We start from the raw sequence: 20,258 nt of genomic DNA on the forward strand, positions 1-20,258 counted from the left end.
AATTTAAAATTCAAAATGTTATGTTGAAGGGGTATAATATTCAATATCCTTGGGTGTTTCCTGGTCTTGGTTTCAATAATAGCCCGGCAGATATGTGAAAAGATTGTGCTATTGGTGATACAAGCATGAAATTTGGGACACTTATAGAACCATCTACTAGGAACATATTTGGATGTAGGGACATTCAGAATTTATGATAGAGCTCAAATGGCCGCCGTTTTTCAAAAATGGCGGCCATTTTTTAAAATGGTCATTTTTGTTTCGTACGTAACACAAGATTGATGCAATATAGATATATTTTTTTAATTTGAAAAAACACACCAATGATGATTTTTACAATACAGCACACTTTAGATTTTCTCATTATTCACAAAAATTAAATTTTAACTATCCAAAGTCAGAAAAAGCTGCGAAAATGAACAGAAAATGTCATTTAACACCAAATGTCATTTTAACACTCTGGAAAATGTCTCTGCTTGAAACAAAAAAACAAATTTGGAGCCAAGTGATATGGCTACCCATGATTGAGTACAAATTTAACAGTAATCCATACTCCCTAGAGTAATCTATCGTGTGCTTTCCCCTCCACAGTAACACAAAGCTGTACACTGGAGTGCAGCTTTCACACACTTGCACTGCCCTCTGCAGCCCTTTTTGCATCTGCATGTAATCAACTGTCGACACGCCTCTGTTGCCTCTGGGAGGGTTGTCCAATATATCCCCCAGCCATTTTCATTCTTAACCCAACCCCATTCAGTTGGCAAAGGAAGCTCTGGTATACAAATCATCATTTGCCCCCAACAGAAACCGGCTTGATATGCAGCTCTCTTGATGTGTTGTCTAAGTGCCTCTAGAGTTGGTGGAATGGCCTCTATTGATCTTCCACTCTGCGTAAAGAGATGTTTGCGAGCCACGTTAACATGTTCCTGGCAGCTGGTACGATCGTAGAGTAAGACAACAAAACGCTCCAAAACATCCATGTAGTCATCCACACTTGAAATGGTTGGTGTGACAGCCAATGCACTGAAAGCTTTTGTGACTTCATCAGATATCTCATTACAGGCTCTCCATGTCTCCCATGCTGTTTTCTTCCCCCTCCCACTGAAACATGACACAGTGTCACATCCAGTAAGGGCGTGAAAGAATGGCAAACCATGGCACTTGCTCGGTCCCAGTGTCATGGCTATCTCGTGAGCTGCCACGTATCTGAAGTTCTTTCCTGTGGCAAAAGCAATCCATAATTCTTCAATTTCCAGTCGTTCTGCTGCTGTCACTGCAAGGACCACAACGTCTGTATCCACTGTACGGATTGACACTTTAGTATAACCCTGCCTCACTGCATCTTGAACATGGAGTAGTATTCTCGTATCTGCCTCCTCATGAGTACATGGAGCAAGACCAGAAACATCCCGGGATTGTGTACAGAGCACATCTTTGTGGTTTGTGCTGATGATTTGCTTTGTAGTTTCTGCGGTTGCTATCCTCATTGCAAGAAAGGCAAACAACTCTACTTTGTTTTCATCTATGCGAAGGAAGGCCTGCCAGTTTCCGGGGATGGAACTATGTGGCTCAACTCGCCTTCTAATGCCTTTACCCCTCTTCTTCCTGGTGTCTGATTTCAAACTCTCTGGAAAGTATTCATCCCAAACAATATCCACCCTGCTCGTATGTTGCAGCTGAGATATGATGTAGGGCAAGAATACTAATGATGAATACTCGGAGAAGGTTTTTGCATTACCAGGTGCCAGCATGTTGACGATAGCTGCTCCATCTAGAATCATTACTTGAACAGGAGGACTAGCAGTGTCATTTTCGCGTGGAGTAATCTGATCTTCTAAACACTTAACCAAATCAGATTTTGTTCCTTGCCTAATTTTGCCCATGTGTGACAATGCTGGGGGACAAGCCTGATTCTCATGTGCAAAGAATACATCAAGATCTCCATCACGAGTCTGGGACGCAATGAACAATCTGGAGAACAAGTTGCAATCATTTTTGAGGGATGAAACCTGCAGCTCTGTCCTTGACTTCTGTCTGACTGATGGCCGGTTGAAGAGAGGAAGATTGTTTCTCTTTATTGGGTCAGTGATAGGCTTTGTTTGATAAATGTCTGACTGATGGCCGGTTGAAGAAGAGGAAGATTGTTTCTCTTTATATTGGGTCAGTGATATCTTGGTGTAGAGTAAGCCTCTCACTAACTGCTGTATCTGTTCTTGATCTCTGCTATCTAAGATCATTCATGACGGGTATCTGCCACCAACTCTCCAAGTGCTATACCATGATTGACGGGCATCTTGCTCATCTATATACGATACCAACTCTCCAGCTTTGTTATACCATGATTGACAGATCATTTCACGTGATATTGAGCATCTTGTGTAAGGTCTCCTGCACTAAGTTTACAGGGAGACCAGACATTTCACGCTTGATATTGAGCATCTTAGTTTCAGAGCAGCCCATAAGTTTACTGTGTCAGATGCTACCGTCTTCTCCATCTGCTCCAGCCAACTGTTAAAATCGACCACACACCTAACAAGATTGGTCATTAAAACACACAAATTTTCAAAGTAGCTGAAATGTACAAATCCAGTATTTGTTCTTACATGTTTATCGAGATCAAACGTGGAAGCTTTGCGCAGAGAATCAGTACCGGGTGGCTTGTCACAAAAGAAACATTTTTCAGGCAATGTCTGCGCATCTACGGTCTGACGGGTGTACTTTCTTGAAGCACTTGTAGTGTCTTCAGTAGTAGACATTTTCCTCTTCTGTGCCCGTTGCAATGCAGTTTTGTTATACTTTAATCTGCACGAATCATGCCACTTAGCTTTGTGGTTCTGAAAGGTCGATTGAATACCATCTCCTTCATCAAGGCGGGACATGTCTAAGGATTTTGGCAAGCAGCCGATCTGACTGAAGCTGTGGAGATTATCTGCTAGAGTTTTATATCCAGACCCTGTGCTGCGCATAGAGTCAGCTGGACAGGAAAGGGTCTCAGCAGTGTCCTCTTGACATAACACGCACTTGTTCCAATCAGTCAAATAAGGCAAGTCTGTTCCAGATGTACTATGCTGTTGGGGATCTAAAAGCTTGAAAAGTTTATTTGCCATTGTAATTCAGGCAGTATGCACCAATATAATTCAGTCAGTGTGAAAATGGGAATCAGCATCTACTAGCAGCTAGTTCATGAAAGTGGTTAATATGCATAAGAGCATTACCTGAAAGCAGAAACAGAAAAGCATTAATTTGTTAAAAAGTTCATAACAGTCACTTAAGTTATATAAAGATATTGCATGGAATGTACATAGCAGTCAAACACACGCTTATTACATCGTGTTTTATATACAGTATGCACAACATTGCCGAATTAGTAGCCAAAATATACATAATACCCGCCATTTTTAAAATGGCCGCCATTTCAGTCCAGTGATGAATCTGAAATGTCCCTACCTCCAAAAATTATTGTAAAGGTATGTATGGACTGTGTCAAATTTTTATGCTTGTATCACTAAAGGCACAATTTCTCCAAAATTTTCACATATCTGCCGAACTATAAAACCCCTTTTTACATTTGGAGGAGTATTAAAATCAATATCCTTTGTTTCTGGTCTGGATTTCTTTCAAAGTGACAGTGTCTTTATTAGATTTTTTTTTTGCCATCATTTAGGAATGTGGTGTTGAGATTATCTGTATAAACTGTCAGATGTACAGGTAATGTGTCCTGGCTGCTAAATAGGTGTTCCAGCTAAATTCCTCTGACATAATGCATATGGTTGTTTCATCTCTCTGGAAAATATAATTGAGTGAGTTTTTCCCTACAAGTTTGAAATTTTATTGTGGCCCCACCCTATACCTGGGGGGGGGGGGGGGAGGTGACATTATTTGAACAAATCAACAAAACGAGAATATGCTTCCATATGTATATATATAACTTACTGGCTTTTCTGTTCTTTAGAAGAATATTTTTAAAGGATTTTTCCTCTATATTCTTATGTAAAACTTTTATTGGCCTTTGTGGTCCAACCCTATCACCGTGGTCATGATTTGACAAACTTTAATCTACACCACCTGAAAATGCTTTTATATTAATAGTACCAATCAAGGCTTGATGTATCCTAGAAGAAGATTTCAAATATTTTTTTATATATTCTTATGTTAAACTTTGATCATCCGTTGTGGCCCCGTCCTACCCTGGGGTTCATGAATTGAAAAATTTAAATCTACCATACCAGAAATTGGTTCCGCATAAGTTTCATCTTTCCTGGGCCATTGGTTCTTGAGAAGATATCAGCAATGCTATTAATTTTGTAATTCTCTCTGCTTGAAGAATGACAATGACAGATAAAAGACAAACTTTGATCAGAAGAGATCACTTGAGCCTTCGACTCAGGTGAGCTAAAAAATTCAGAGAATCAAATATTTACCAAATCAATTAAACAAATATTTTGAGGTTGAAATTCACACACCCTGTTGGCATTCTGAACTCCCTGAGTATGCATTGAGTTAGAGTCATCTCCCTTTTATCTTTGCTATATTGCCAATACACAGGACATAGGACATTTATCATTTTTACGATTGAACATTCTATTTGTAGATAGTCTGTCGCTATAAAGCACAGGAGTTCGCGTACCTATCAATTTTACCGAAATTTTCGGTAAATTAAAAAAATCGTAAACCCAATAATGAAAAAAAAAAAATTCAAAAATTACATAATTCAATATAAATCATTGAATTAGTAATCAATATCATTTAAATTTTAACTCTTTCAATTTTCCTGAGCGCTACCTCCTGACACACTAAATTCTATTGAAAATATTAGTGTGAACAGATGACTAAAACAATCATTGAAAATAGAGTGAAATCAGAAATACCTGTGGGTGGTAAAAAGCTACGATGTAGGAACGATACTGCATGTTGTAGATATGAATTCACATCTTTTTTTACTGTCATCCCAGAATAAACCACCTGGACAGTCCTTTTCAACCAAAGTTCCATTTTGGCATTGGGCGAATTTCTCGCATTTCGTACATGATTGATAGTCTCCATCTGGCTTGGAAGTGCAGTCACTGACGCAGGGCTCTGAATAAATTTGTTTAATTTTTATATAAATCATAAAATGCAATGTCCCCTACAAATATAAATACGTTACAACATTTTTTTTCAAGAGGAATTTTCTTTATACATGAATTTTGGTTTAACATTCAAAATGTTTCCCTTTAGTTATCAAAAGTTTCAGACCGCGTTTTTGTCTAGCTATTACAACCCTGCAAACAACAACAGAATACTGAAATTTTTAAGAATATTTTGCAAAGCACGATGCCAAATCTTTAAAAAGATGATTAAAAGAAAAACAAAGACTTACCTGCACAGCTTGTGCAATTTGTATTTTCTGTCCCTTCCCCTGTGCAATTATTCCCGCCATATTTGGGTTCAGGATTGTTACATGAGCGACTTCTTGATTTCTGGCATAAACGCATACTATAAACACAATTGCCCCAACTAGACCAAGTCGACCATTGACCATTAACTATTGTGAGTAAAAAACTTTCAAATGTGAATTGAATGGCTCTATTTTACATAAATTACAAAATAAATCAGTTTTATACGTAAGCTTTCAAAACATTTTCAATTAGATATGAAGAATTGTCGATTTTTTAAAAAACGAATTCATGTTTTTTTTTTTAAATTCGTTTTAACGATTTTTATCTGTTAAAACATTTAAGTAAAAATCGTTGTATTCAAAATATTTTAATTAAATAAATTAAATTGAATTAAAATCGTTTTAGAGAATTCTCAATTTTGTAGGAGAAAAAAAGAACAATGCCTCACCTGGACAGGTTGTGCAATTATATGTTTCTGTTGCTTCGTCTGAACAATTTTTCCCGCCATACTTTGGTTCGGGGTTGTTACATGATCGGGTTCTTGATTCCTGGCATATACCCATACTATTATAAAAACAAGCGCTCCATGTTGACCATAGCGACCAATCACCATTAACTGTCATGAGGGGAAGAAAAAATTCTTAAATATGCATCGATAGATCGATAAAAATTACAAAATCAAGAAACATTCATTTGACGTTCAATCAAAAATCTACATGTGGCTGCAGAACTGTTGGACCCCTGAGAAAAGTCGAACAGATGAAGCAATGTTTAAGCCCAGGTGTTTGAAACACCTTCAGATTTATGCCGCCGCTTTTGGTCGCTCGTTTCGGGTAATATTTCTTTTATTTTATGTTTTCCCCCGTTTTCAGCATAGTATCCGATAATTAACCATATCTTTACTTTTATTCTTGAAACTTTATTCACCTTTCGACGGTTCCAAACAGCCCTTTATAGTTTTGGAATGTCGGTTTAAAAGATTCCCAGGTCCATTATGGGGGTCGTACAAAAAATAAAACTTTCAAAGAACATACGCTTACAGAGTAAATGTTAATTAAAAGAATCAGGTCTTAATATCATGTTCATTGTCTATAAAGAATACAAAAGTTGTATGCTAAAAAGACATTAGTTTCTACGGTGTGTTATTTATTGATGAATCCAACGTAGATGTCTGAATAGGAATTTTAGATGATACTCAAAATCCATTTGAAAACTATAGCGAGCGACAAAAAGGAGGCTACATAAATTGAAGGTTTATACAAGGTTTGTATTTAACAATGCAGTATTATTTAAGGAATCACTGTCTAGATAGTATAGTATGCCAGGACATCAACAATAGTGGGAAACATGGAATAATTTGCATAACGGGCGAAGCCCGTTATGCATAAATTATCCCATGTTTCCCACTATTGTTGATGTCCCTGGCATACTATACTAACTAGACAGTGATTCCTTATATTTCCATTTCATTGTGAAATAAAATTGTAGATTTAGACTTTAAACATGTAGACATAGATTTAAATTACACGAGGATTCCTCGCCCACTGACGTCAAACACAACGGCAGCCGCACGAGATTTTCATGCATGTTTGGTCTCCTTAGCGTCAGACTCAGAGACAGATACGCACGAGATTTGCATGCATATTAGGCCTCCTTAGCTCCTGACCTATTGACCTGCCTAATTTACATTCCGGTAGAATTATCAAGAAATTAACTCCGCTAACTTTCAAAGAGTTATCACAGAGAGAAAAATTAGAGTGCAACCTTTACGGCCAGGCAGATATACTAAATCATTTTTGATTTAGATTGGGATCTTCAAACTACACGTACAATTGGTATATGCATAGTCTATGTCTGAACAGAACGAACTTTAATCAAAAACGTTTAATCTACTATTTGTTTGCTATATATTTATTAAAATCTAGTTTGTTTCTGGGCTAGTTTAGTTTTATCGTGGAACGTCTTGTTACCACGAGAACGTAGTTTGCGGCGAGATACAATTTGCTGAAGATTATGGGGCCACAGGTAACTGCGAAGAGAATGTTTTGATAACATGCAAAGTCTGAATTTTCATTTCTCTTCGTCCAAGTGCTTTTTAGGAACTCCCAGTGACGCGTAGCGCTTGGTGCTGCACACTATGATAAATGCAAGTTTATTTATTTACATGTAATCTGTCATTTACATGTAATATGGCATGAACCTCAAACACCCAATTCTCAAACATGATTATATACATATTTAAAAATATGCTCAAAGTTACTGCTATAGCTGAGATTCCTGGACTATATATTTCTAATAAACCAATTTATGTCCGATCTGAATTTAATGCACTTAACAGGAAGATGCTTTTTAATCAGATCCAGCTTGCACACAAATAAACAAAGCTGAAGGTTGTTTTCTGGCTGAACCAAACTGTGTTGTTGAAGGTAAGTTGGTTGAAAACATATTACAAAACATCAATTATTCAATATATGTTTTATGTTCACGTGTAATAATAGAAGATATTGACAGATTTATATTATTTTCCATGCACTTTTTTATCATTATAAAACTCATACATGAAGAAAATGTATGATCAAGTGATAAATAAATCAGTATTTAATCTACAGTAATTACCGGAACCCCTCCCAAGTAAAAATGTGTCTTAAACACGCAATATTAAACATAATCTGTAGAAATAACTTACAGTTTATATAATTTCAAGGCTAGATACATGTACAAGGATATTAAAACAAATAGGTGTCTACGAGGGTTGTCGAAAAAATCGTGGACAATATTTCCTGAATGAGAAATAATTATCACTGTGTTCTAAAATTTTCACTTCTCCTTACCCCTGCGATATGATCAAGAATAATTCTTGAACTTTGAAGAAAAGTTCAGGAATTATATTCTTGAATCAGCTCATGAATTGTTCATGAAGATCCCATGAAGTTAAAATTGGACACTCATGATTTCATGGATTTTATTCATGAAAACCAAGTTCAAGAATATTCAAAAATTATTTGTTGTTCATGAACAAACTTGGATTTTTTAATTGCCTGCAAAATGATCAAGAATAATTCTTGAAATTTCAAGAAAACTTCATGAATTATATTCTTGAACTTTCAAGAAAACTTCATGAATGATATTAATAGGTTCAATGCATTTTCATGAACTAATCATGAATAATTTGTAAAAGTTATTTAGGAATGTTCATGAACTATTCATGAATGTTCTTGCTTTTTTGTAAACAAAATTGTAATAAATTATGCAAAATGAAAAACTGAAAAAGAAAATATTTTAATAGCATCTTGAAAGATTTCACAGAATTTTTGTTTTCCAATCATGGTAACAAAATCTTTGTTCAAGTAAACAACTCTGATAAGTGATATCGATAATAAATAAATTATGTAGTTCATTCCTAGTGAAATTATGAAAAAATTCAAACGCGACTCTTTGCAGAATCCTTAACCTTACTTGGTCAAGAGGAGTGTGGGTTCCGTATTCAGCGTATTTCAAAGTGTATGCTTAAAATGGAATGGTTTTTAATCCAAGTCTCACTGTCTGGCAGAAAAGTGTGTTCAGCAATTAAGGCATCAGCTAAAAGGGCTTTCAAGGATTTTGAGAAGAGGTGGTCAAATAAAAAAAAATCTTATTGGCTTTCCCTGTGGAATTTTCAGAATTTCATCACTTGGATACTTTGATCGATTACGATTGATATTTTCATTCCTTTCTTTTGTTTTTCTTCAAGATCCTGGATTTTTTTTTGGACAGCCAGAGTTTTTTTAATCTTCTGATCTCAACTCATCAACATTATCTGTGAACTGCTTCTCTTTTCCCTACAAGAACAAAGATTTTCTGAAAATGCTCATCAATGTGAAAACTTAAGACAATTTTTTTTTTCAAAATTGTTTCATTTAATTCTGCATCATAGGCACTGCCATATTTTTAAGCATTCCGAGCGGGAGTTTAGCCTGTTTCTCTTGCCCGCCATGTTCAAGATGTTTTAGGTGAACAGGATGGATTTTTCAATCTTTAATTATTAAATGTAACGTAATTTGGTTGGATCCTTACTCATAACACAGTTTGAAAAAAAATTCATTAAAAAAGACATAACTGAACTCTTACAAATAGACAGTAACATCTAGACAAATATCTCAGATTCAACGATTGCCTCCATTTTTTTGTAACTCACCATTAATATCTGCAGTTATTAAGTAAATTGATCCTCTGGATATTCCTTCTTCATATTCTGTTATTTTCTTCAAAGGTTGACAAAGAATGACTAGATCTACGCTAATAATCCTCCCACTCTACCGATTCACTTTCCAACGTCTCGCGCGTTTCAAAGTTTGCGCCTTTTAAAAAGTGTCATGCAGAGCTAATTAAGAAATAGTTTCGAATTGCCAAGATTGTTGTTAAACAAAAAATAACAAACACTATCTGAATGCTTTTTCACTGAAATTAATTTTTTTAAATAAATATAAGTTAAATCATTTATTGAATTGGATTTTTTACATTATACCTAAAGAGCCACAGTTTCGTATTTTCAAGTATGGCCGCCTCCATATCATGAGGACAACAAATAAATCTTGGGAACCACTCGCCCTCAAACAGAGTACCCTGAGCTATGTATAGGTATATAGTGTATAGGAGAATAGACTACAAAATACGAATGTGGGTCATGTCATAGATACTTCACAACCATGCAGCCTGTGCTGTATCATTTACACACGATGGACAGAAAAATGTGACTTGATAACTGCATCAAAATATAAAGCGTTTGACCCAAGAATAGTACGGACAAGAGATATGATTTTTAGCTGTAAATAAATCTAAGATACGTTTTTACGAAGATCATGAAATTTTTCCTAGACTATAAGTCTGTTTCATTTTCTCACAACTTGTTAAAAGTTTGACAAATAGAGAAAATTCGGTCGAACAAAGTTGTGTCGTGAAAAATGAGATAATTTAAAGCACAATATTAATATAGCTGGCCATTTTAAATCATGAAGAAACATTAGTAATTCAATATGAGAAAAAAATGCTGTCAATATTGATGCAGTGTTCTTTAAATTGCGATCATAATTTAATTACAATTTCCCTTCTAGACAGTACATAACAGAGTTTTATTATCCTGAAGAATCTAAGTTACCGATTCGGAGAGTAGAAAATAGTGATTTTAACCTCTTATGTTCTCCTACTTGTCTCTGATCCAATACTTTCAAAATCAAAACAAAAGCATGTCATTAATTAAATCAGGGGTTTGTTCAACAATTGCATCTGCATGCAAAAGTTGTATTATGGGAGTAATGAGTGTTTTCTGGAGATCGTTTGTGACAATTATTTTTACATTTTTAGTCTTCATGAAAATTCATGAACATTCATTACCTTGAACTATTAAGTTTTTTTCTTTAAACTGAAAATTAACAATATTCATATTTGTTCATCATTTGTTCATGAACTATGAATTATGAATGTTTTCATGAATTTTATTCATGAACAACTTTTATGAACCTGTTAAGAATCCTTTAAGAACCATTCATGAACAATTATGAACAACTCATAAAGGTTCTTAAAATCATGAATATCATTTCGCAGGGGTAGTATTTATTTTTCATCAATATTCATGGCAAATTTCAAAGAGTCCTCTTTTTTCCTTTACAAGTGAGATCTTCTTATCAAATTTGTCCGTTGTCTGTCGTCATTGGCGTGTCGTTGTTGTTGTTGTTGTAATTTTTTCACATTTTCATCTTCTACTCAAGAACCGCTGGACCAATTTCAAACAAACTTGATATACAGTATCCTTGGGTAAAGGGAATTTAAGTTTGTTCAAATGAAGAGCCATGCCCTCTTTCATTTTTTTTCTCCAGAAACACTGAGGCAGGAAAGATCAAACTCGTGTGGAATCATCCTAAGGTCGTGTAGATTAATGTTTGTTCAAATCATGACCCTTGGGGCAACGGTTGGGCCACAATGGCCGACCAAAGTTTTACATGTACATAGAAATATATTGGAAAAATATTTAAAAATCTTCTTCTCAGAATCCATAGGGACAGGTAAGATCAAACTCATGTGGAATCATCCTCAGGTCGTGTACATTCAATTTGTTCAAATCATGACACCCTGGGGTAGGATGGGGCCACAATGGCCAAGCAAATTCTTATATAGAGATATATTGGAAAAATCTTTAAAAATCTTCTTTTCAAGATCCATAGCGACAGGAAAGATAAAACTTATGTTGAATCATCCTCAGGTAGTTTACATTAAATTTTGTTCAAATCATGACCCCCTGAGGTAGGATGGGACCACAATGGCCGATCAAAGTTTTACAAAGAAATATATAGGGAAAATCTTTAAAAAATCTTCTTCTCCAGTGATAAGTGATATTTATATGGAAGCATCTTCAGAAAGTGTAGATCTAAGTTTTTTCAAATCATGTACCCCAAGGGATAGGGTGGACCACAATGGGGGATCCAAGTTAAACATTAAAATATTATTATAATTTTTTTAAGTCTTCTTCTAAAGAATAATAAAGCCAAATTTAGTGATATTTAAATGGAAGCATTCTCGGGTTTTGTAGAAACTTATTTGTTCAAATCATAACTCACAAAGGTAGGGTATAATCTCAATGATGGATCAAAGTTATACATAGGAAAATTGAGGGCAAATCCTAATAACAGGAAAGCTATGTTTAGTCGTATAGAAATGTAAACACCCGGATGTATTAAATATTTCAATTTGTTGAAATCATGAGTAACCTTTGGGGTAAGAAGAGGAACAATGGAGAGTCAAATTCAAATTATTACAAAGTAATGTATTCAAACAAAATGTTTAGAAAATCTATAAAAATCTTTTGCTCAAGAACAGTAAAGTTATATGCAGTATTGATATGAAGGCATCCTCAATAGTCTTAGAATTCAAGCCCCCCCCCCCCCACCCCTCCCCTCCACCCACTCCCTCAGTAAACTTTTCAATTCTGATCTAATTAATTTTGTGCGCTTTCTAAGCCGATTCTCAGGTGAGCGACATGGCCACTTAGCCTTTTGTTGAAGGGAGACTATCTATCTTTTGAAATTTATCTCTCTCTCTTCAACGAAACAAACTATGATCAATAGAGTCCAATAAAATTCATGGAGAATGGTGTTTTTTTTTTCAAAACGAATGGTCCAAATTATACTGTCTTATTGTATACCAAAATATTTGTTATGAGAACATAAGTCAAAATTATTTGGGTTTTTTTTTATTTCTTGAACTTATTATTGTGTACAAGTTTTGGTCATTGAAGGTCGCTGACATTGCGTACTGACCAGGATAAAATGCCATAAAATGTTTAAAAAGTATTTCAAAAAAATCCGGATATAAAATGCAGTCTTTACAGAGGAAATAACTAGACATTATTCAGTCTAGTGATTTAATTATGATACTTTGACTTAAGCCGTTATACGATTTTGCATTTTTATCTTTAAATAAATTAGAGATAATTCACAATTACGTTTTTATTTTTTCAAAACGAATGGGTCAAAATATACTAATTGTATAACAAAATATTTGTTATGAGAAACAGGTCAAACTAATTTTTTTTTAAATTTCTTGAACTTATTATTGTGTAAAAATTTTGGTCATTGAAGGTCGCCGATAGTGCGCACGGACCAGGTTAAAATGCCATAAAGTGCTATCTAATGTCTTTCAAAAAATTCCGTATATATTATGCAGTCTTTACAGAGGATATAACTAGACATTTATTCAGTCTAGTGATTTAATTATGATACTTTGACTTAAGCCGTTATACGATTTTGCATTTTAATTTCTTAATAATTTAAAGATAATTCATGATAATTTTATATCTTTTTAATGTGACATTTGATTTTTTTTTTTTTTTTTTTTTAAACATTTCTACCAAATTTGGACACAATATGACTGTAAGTACAAAAAAAGAAGTCACAGTTGTCCACCTTTTTCTCAACAACCCTTGTTTATAGCGATATTTTATTTGTAAATTTGACTGATATAATAATAATAAAAAAGGTCCGCAAGACATTTTAAAATTCCATCAATGCTCACCCTTTTAAGATGTTGATGGTGGATGGTCACCATTCTCCTTTATCTGGACACCTTGTACAGTAACATGCGGAGGTGGCACACAATCTGCACAAGAGAGGCGTACCTGTACAAATCCTCGTCCCTCCGTGAACGGCGCAGATTGTAAAGGATCAAGCGTTGCAAGTAAATCCTCACGATCGTGTAATATTCAGCCTTGTCCAGGTAAAGATGTATACTACCAATAGACTCTCTCACGTATCTGTAAAGCATAAAAACTATAGAGAAAACATATACAGTTTAGTTATTTTCTTCGTTAGAAAACGGATTGTGAAAATAGATTAAACTTTAATCAATTTTATGCATTGAAAGTTGATGGAAATTGGTCAGCATTTGGTAAATACAGCGAATGGAATGTATGCTCTGTTACCTGTGGTACGGGGATACAAAGTAGAAGTAAAACAAGAGAATGTGATAATCCAAAGCCACAGTATGGAGGGGAAAATTGCTCTGGAACAAACATACTTACTGATACAAAGACATGTGTTATGAGGCCGTGTCCAGGTGTAATATTAGGCGTTTGTTTTAAACTATCTGTTAAGTAATTATACTTATACAATTAGATTTTATAATTCATCATCAGTAATAAATACATAAATCTATATCAAAGTTGATGGTAACTGGTCTGAATTTCTTCCCTGTGGTAACTGGAGTCAGTGTACTGTGTCATGTGGTAAAGGAACTCAAACACGTGTACGTATAACACAACGACTTTGGATACGGTTATATATATATTTATTATGGTACTGTTGCACAATATAAACGTTCATGCATATACAGTTAGAACAATGTTGTCAGCACTGGTACAGTTAAAATATTTTAGAGTTAGTACTTGGTATATCCACTGGAAGCCAAACTAGTACAGGGGGCTGCAAAGTTCGTATAGTGGTTTGTCTAAAGTTCGTGTTCTCTTCTCCGCCTGTCCAGTCTTGGAGTATATCTTCAAATTTTCAAATCATCCTGGTATTAATTATTGGAAAGTTGCTAAGTCATTAATGGAATTGTTCCGTTCGATTTAATCGTAGATAGTGATCAAATGTCCAATTAAAATATTGATTGTGGTCAGTTTATATTATTAAGCCATTTCCAATTCAATTAATTATTAAATACCAATAATGGATACTGACCACGTAAATGTTCAGATATTGATCTTTGATTTAATTGTGATAATTCATCAACACTGACCAATAATAATTCACATTAATATTTACAACAATATTGACTACATTAAACACATAATTAGTAAATAGAAATAAAGTGCGTAAGAACCTAAATGGCTCTCAAGGACATATAAGGATTATTATGCCTTATACACATATGTCCTATTTTAATCAAATACAAGAACACAACATATATTAAAAAGTTAATATGTAATTTATATACGGTAAGGTCCAATTGTGTTACATACGTTTTCGAACGTGTTCTCAACCAGCCCCTCTTTTTGGTGGTAAACCATGTGAGGGACCTAGCAAAAGAACAGAAAGCATACACTGTACACGCCCTGTTTGCCCAGGTAAAGAATCTAGCTACTCAAGAAATTGTAAATTTAATTTTGTTTAGTACGAGGCCTGACAATTTTGGCTTTGCACTTGTATGTCAAACTTAACGTTTTTCTAACCTTTTCTACCTTTTCGTAATCAACTCTTAAAATCGTAGATTTTGTAGCTCTCATATAAAGTGACTTGTTGTGAATTAATACTATACAAAAATAGAAATGAGGCAAATCGCCTGAAAAAATATAATTCCCAGAGAATCATTCGAATGTGATATTTTATTCCGTTTTTGTTCTATTGATGCTGAATAAATTAATATAGATTTCTCATTTCCTTTTTTTTCTCAATTATAAAAGTTCCTTGGGGATGGTCACTTTTTGGTCCATTCAGTGAATGGACCCAATGCACCCTAAGCTGTGGAGCTGGAAATCAGGAGAGAATCCGACATCGGACATGTAACAACCCAGTACCGCAACACGGAGGCAGAGACTGTGTTGGATTAAGTATCTTTAAAAGAAGAAAGGAAATGCAATATAAAGTCATGCCCAGGTCTGATATTCACCATTTCATTATGTTTTTAGCAGTGAAATTATGTTTTAGCAGAACAAGTGCCTTAAAAAATGATGTATTATTGAATTAAATTAAGATGAGAAATGCAACTGTCAGACAGGAAGTGCGGCGTGTCTCTATGAATATACTATAAAAAAACAATAAAAGAAAATAAAACCATCAAAGTTATATAAACGTTATTAGCAAGTTGAATTCTATACAAATATACATGTAACCCTCTCATGAGGTCGATCATTAACTCCACAGAAAAGTAGATAGACCGAAAACGAAGTGCAAGATCTATATGTTTTCTTTGAAGACTGTATACTGTATTCATGTGGAGACACCACCACTTGCCAGTGGAGAACTGCAAATTTACTCTATGTGCCATTGAGCAGTGAGGGATCTTATACGTACAATCCGATACCTCAGTTTATATGGTCTCATCAAAAGGACCGATATCTTCGTCCCAAAATGATTTGAACCTGCGACCTAAGGATCAACGTTGTACGAGGGCCGTTCAAAAATTACGCGGACTGTGTTATTAGTCCCCTACCGGTAAAACCGGGGGACTATAGGTTTCCTCTGCGTCCGTCCGTCCGTCCGTCTAGCTATCTGTCTGTCTGTCGGTCGGTCTGTCTGTTTGTCCGTCTGTCTGTCCCCGTCAGTCTGTCCCACTTGGTTTTCCGCACTTTTTTTCTAAACGCTTGCAGATATTGAGCTGAATTTTGGTATGTGAGTGTATCTTAATGAGTTACAGATCAAGTTTGAATTTCCCTTCGCTTCATTGATTTTTGACAGAATTATGGCATTTTGAATATTTTTCATAATCGCTTAATTAAAATCGGGTTCGAACTGCGCTAACTTCCTATTGTCGACTAAAATATGAAGCGAGGAAAAAACGGTCTAGAAATGAGTTGAATTTTCGTCTTAATGTGGATTATTTTATTAGTTTTAAGGAATTTACAACTTGAAAATCTTTCAGTTTTACCTTGGACATGACTTTTGTATATTATAAAATGACATCCTGAAGAAAAAGGGGAACCCGGTAGGGGACATGTATTGCTTATGCAATACTCTCAGAATGCTTGTTTACTCTTACAGACGTCATATAGTTATACAATTTCACAGAAATATGTATTTTAAAGATTCAAATAAATTTTGGGCAAAATTTCTGTATCTAAAAAAATTCTACTAAAATTAGCGGTATGTTGATATCGTTGATGGAGAGGTACGGCGCACGACAAAAAAATTGAAGCAAAAGCATGCGGATTCAAAAATTTAACTCATTGATTTTCTAAAATTCGCGATAATTTTCAACAATTTTCTCAAATATACCTTTAAATTGTTCTATTATTATGTATTTAGATTTCGGACGTTATATTTGAAGTACTAACAGAAATAAAGTGATTTTTCTCTGATGTAATTCCCGTGAAAACGACGATGAAAATGACGTCTCCTGAATTGACGGCACACCACACTTATGTTAAAATATTTGTAATGCTCGAGATACCGTCATCAAAGATCCAAAATATGCATAATAAAACGTGTAGTAAACTAGGCTACTCGTGACATTCGCTCACAAATAGCAAATTTGAAATTTTAGACAGTTAGACCTCTGTAAAAAGGCTATACGGGAAGACGGGAAGAAGATTATAGACGAAAAGTTAAATTTATCCAGACTGTAAACAACGTTTTTGAGAGTAACCAATTATCACATTATATCTCCTTAGTAGTTTTTGGTTTTTAAACAAAAAAAAAAGAATATTCTTTACTTGTTTAATAGATTTTAAGCTTGACAACAAATGGTGTTTTGATGTTGAGTAGATAAGGTAACTCAAAGTACACAGGTACTCAAGGGAAAATGTTGAGAAAATAAAAGCTCAATAGCATATTTTTTATAATGCTTGTGACGTCGAAGATTTTGCTGCGCCGTGACTTAATGGTATGTCCTGAAAAATCACTCAAAATTAATACCAATTTACAACATTTTGATATGAAATTTTGAAGAACATACCGTAAATCTGGAATTTTTTTCGTCGATTTTATTTTGTGAATTCCGGTCAAAATGCTGTTGATTTATTTTCACGTTTCAAAATTTTACGAATGACCACTGCTTTGTTACATTTTCTTATTGGTAATTTATTTTTAAGAAAAATATTTTTGCGAATGCAATGTACGCGCAAATTTGCTAAAAATTTATCTACAGCAAAAATTTCCAGATTTACGGTATAAGTAAAGATTCTTTTATATTATTAATGTGAAATTTTGCCCAATTATGTCGTCAAATATTCCTTCTGTGCAACAAGTCCGCGTACTTTTTGAACGGCCCTCCTACTTCGCGACTCTACCACAGACGCCCTAAAATGTGTCACACAGGCGAATAAAATTAATTCAAATTATTTTAATTGAACCAGTTCCTGGTGGATGGTCACATTATGGCCCATACAGCGAATGGACACAATGCAGCTCAAGCTGTGAAGGAATTCAACAAAGAACGAGAAATAGGACATGTAACAACCCGACACCTCAGCATGGTGGAGAAGACTGTGTTGGGTTGAAAACCGCAAGTGAAGAAAGAAGATGCAACAACAAGTCATGTGCTGGTTGTTTTCTTACATTTTTTTTCTTTAAGTTAAGATTTATAATGAAATAAGTGAAGATAACTAATTATTATCGGTCACAAAATCATAAAAAAACAGAACAAAATTCTGTAGAGAGTATAACAACACTTGAGCTCTAGATACTCTGCAGCTTAGATCAGACTCTAAAGAGTAAGCATCCCTTATAAAACGAATTTATTTACGAATTTATTTTCCATGACATATATGTGTTGATCGAGCAGACGTTATAATCTTTAGTCGAATTAAATATAGAAATAAAGGCATTACAATGGACATTATATAAATCAGTAAAAATAGGACCCACTGCTAGGTTGTATTTGAAATCAATACCGTTATCATGACCAACGAATATACAAAATGCTGATTTTGCACGGGTTTTTTGAAATACAGATATAACAACAGCTTACATAGAAACTTCGAAGTTTTCGTTTTCACCTTACAAAAAATCTGTATATTTAAGTAGAAAACACATTCTGAACTTGTATTGTATACAACGTTTTTGAGTTAACAATAAAGGTTTTTTTTTTAACACACTCATGCTGAGAACGTGTTATTACTCAGAACCTGAAAACAATAAGGCCAGGTCCAAAGTAAAGGAATCAGAATCAAATATACACCAACTATTTTAACATATATATTGAAGTTGGTAACAGGGTGTTTAAACCTGTCATGTTTCTGTTCGAAACATAATTATTTTAATCTAACTTTTTAAGTTGATGGTCAATGGTCGGTTTTTTTACCATTTGGAGAATTGAGTCAGTGCTCTTCTTCCTGTAACAATGGAACCAAAACACGTGTTAGATTCCGTACTTGTTCTGCACCGGCTCCATCATCCGGTGGTAAACAATGTGTTGGCCGGAGTGTGTCAAAAGAAATTATGCCCTGCAACATGCAACCTTGTACTGGTAAAATTTTTTTTGAATATTTTCTACACATTCCTCAAAATAATGTTTTGATGAAAATAATTTTAGTTACCATGTAAAACGTGCCTTATCCGTTTCTTGAAATTCTTATCATATGAATATTTTTTTAGACTTGGATATTAATTGTAATTTTTTCAAAGCTTTATTCGATATTCATACTGTAAACCACGCATAAACTGCACATATAAACACACAAAAATAGGTATTGTTCATAAACTCCCATGGGTGTGATCTGGGATACATCGTGTATTGTATATGTGCTTTAGGGAAGATGCTTCAAACGAAAAAAGATGCTTGATTGGTTTTAACGTTATTTTGGACCTTATTTGTCGTTGATGATAAGAATATCAATTATATTCACTAAAAATCAATAAATTTTAAATATTTTATGAATGTCAAGATTCTACCTTCTGGAATGATTCTATTAGTATATGCAATTCTTGAAACGTTAAATCAAATTATTGCTAACATTTGAAAAAAAAAAATGGAAATGTATGCAGTAAAACACATTCATTTCGTATATTATCACTTTAACGCCCAGGGACGACCCCTTTTGACGCCTTTTAAGCATCACAGAAATTAAACTGCTGAATTCTAATCAAATATACATGTAACCCTCTTATGAGGTCGATCATAAGTATACCGACTTTACAGAAAAGTGCATTGACCAAAAACCAAGCGCAAGATCTATATGTTTTCTTTGAAGTCTACATATTATGGATAGGCCAAATAAAAGGACTTCATTTGTATCTTTTTTTGATGAGATAAACAAAAAAAAAATTTATTTGTTTGATATTTCCTTTCACTTAAGTTGAGACACCACCACTTGCAAGTGGAGAATTGCAAATTTACTCTATGTGCCATTTAGCAGTGAGGGATTTTAATCGTGCAACATGAGACCTTGGTTTATACGGTTTCATCAAAAGGACCGTTCTCCACGTCCCAAAATGATTCGAACCTGCAACCTAGGGATCAACACTGTACTTTGCGACTCTAGCGCATACGCCCTAAAATCTGTGTCATGCAGGCAAATTAATTTATTTCAAATTATTTTAATTGAACCAGTTCCTGGTGGATGGTCACATTATGGCCCTTACAGCGAATGGACACAATGCAGTTCAAGCTGTGAAGGAATTCAACAAAGAACGAGAAATAGGACATGTAACAACCCGACACCTCAGCATGGTGAAGACTGTGTTGGGTTGAAAACCG

The 20,258-nt window shown here is 34.5% G+C and overlaps 1 protein-coding gene and 1 long non-coding RNA gene across 2 annotated transcripts; one reads left to right on the top strand and one right to left on the bottom strand.

Annotated features, from left to right (window-relative positions):
• Positions 1–4,885: 4,885 nt before the first annotated feature.
• Positions 4,886–5,991, bottom strand: LOC134246597 (thrombospondin-2-like). Its single transcript, XM_062728979.1, has 3 exons — positions 5,827–5,991; positions 5,360–5,524; positions 4,886–5,076 (listed from the first exon to the last, which is right to left on the bottom strand). Exons 1-3 carry the CDS (start codon positions 5,939–5,941, stop codon positions 4,886–4,888), a joined length of 471 nt encoding a protein of 156 aa, XP_062584963.1. The 5' UTR covers positions 5,942–5,991.
• A 1,744-nt stretch (positions 5,992–7,735) lies between these two features.
• On the top strand, positions 7,736–13,944 carry LOC134246598 (uncharacterized). The gene is made up of 3 exons (XR_009987656.1): positions 7,736–7,804; positions 13,431–13,622; positions 13,770–13,944. It is a non-coding gene; the product is annotated as an uncharacterized LOC134246598 (long non-coding RNA).
• Positions 13,945–20,258: the final 6,314 nt, after the last annotated feature.

Source organism: Saccostrea cucullata, unplaced genomic scaffold (genome assembly GCF_032062105.1).
Source record: "Saccostrea cucullata isolate Sc308-1 unplaced genomic scaffold, CSIRO_AGI_Scuc_v1 ctg2018, whole genome shotgun sequence".
NCBI lineage: Eukaryota > Metazoa > Mollusca > Bivalvia > Ostreida > Ostreidae > Saccostrea > Saccostrea cuccullata.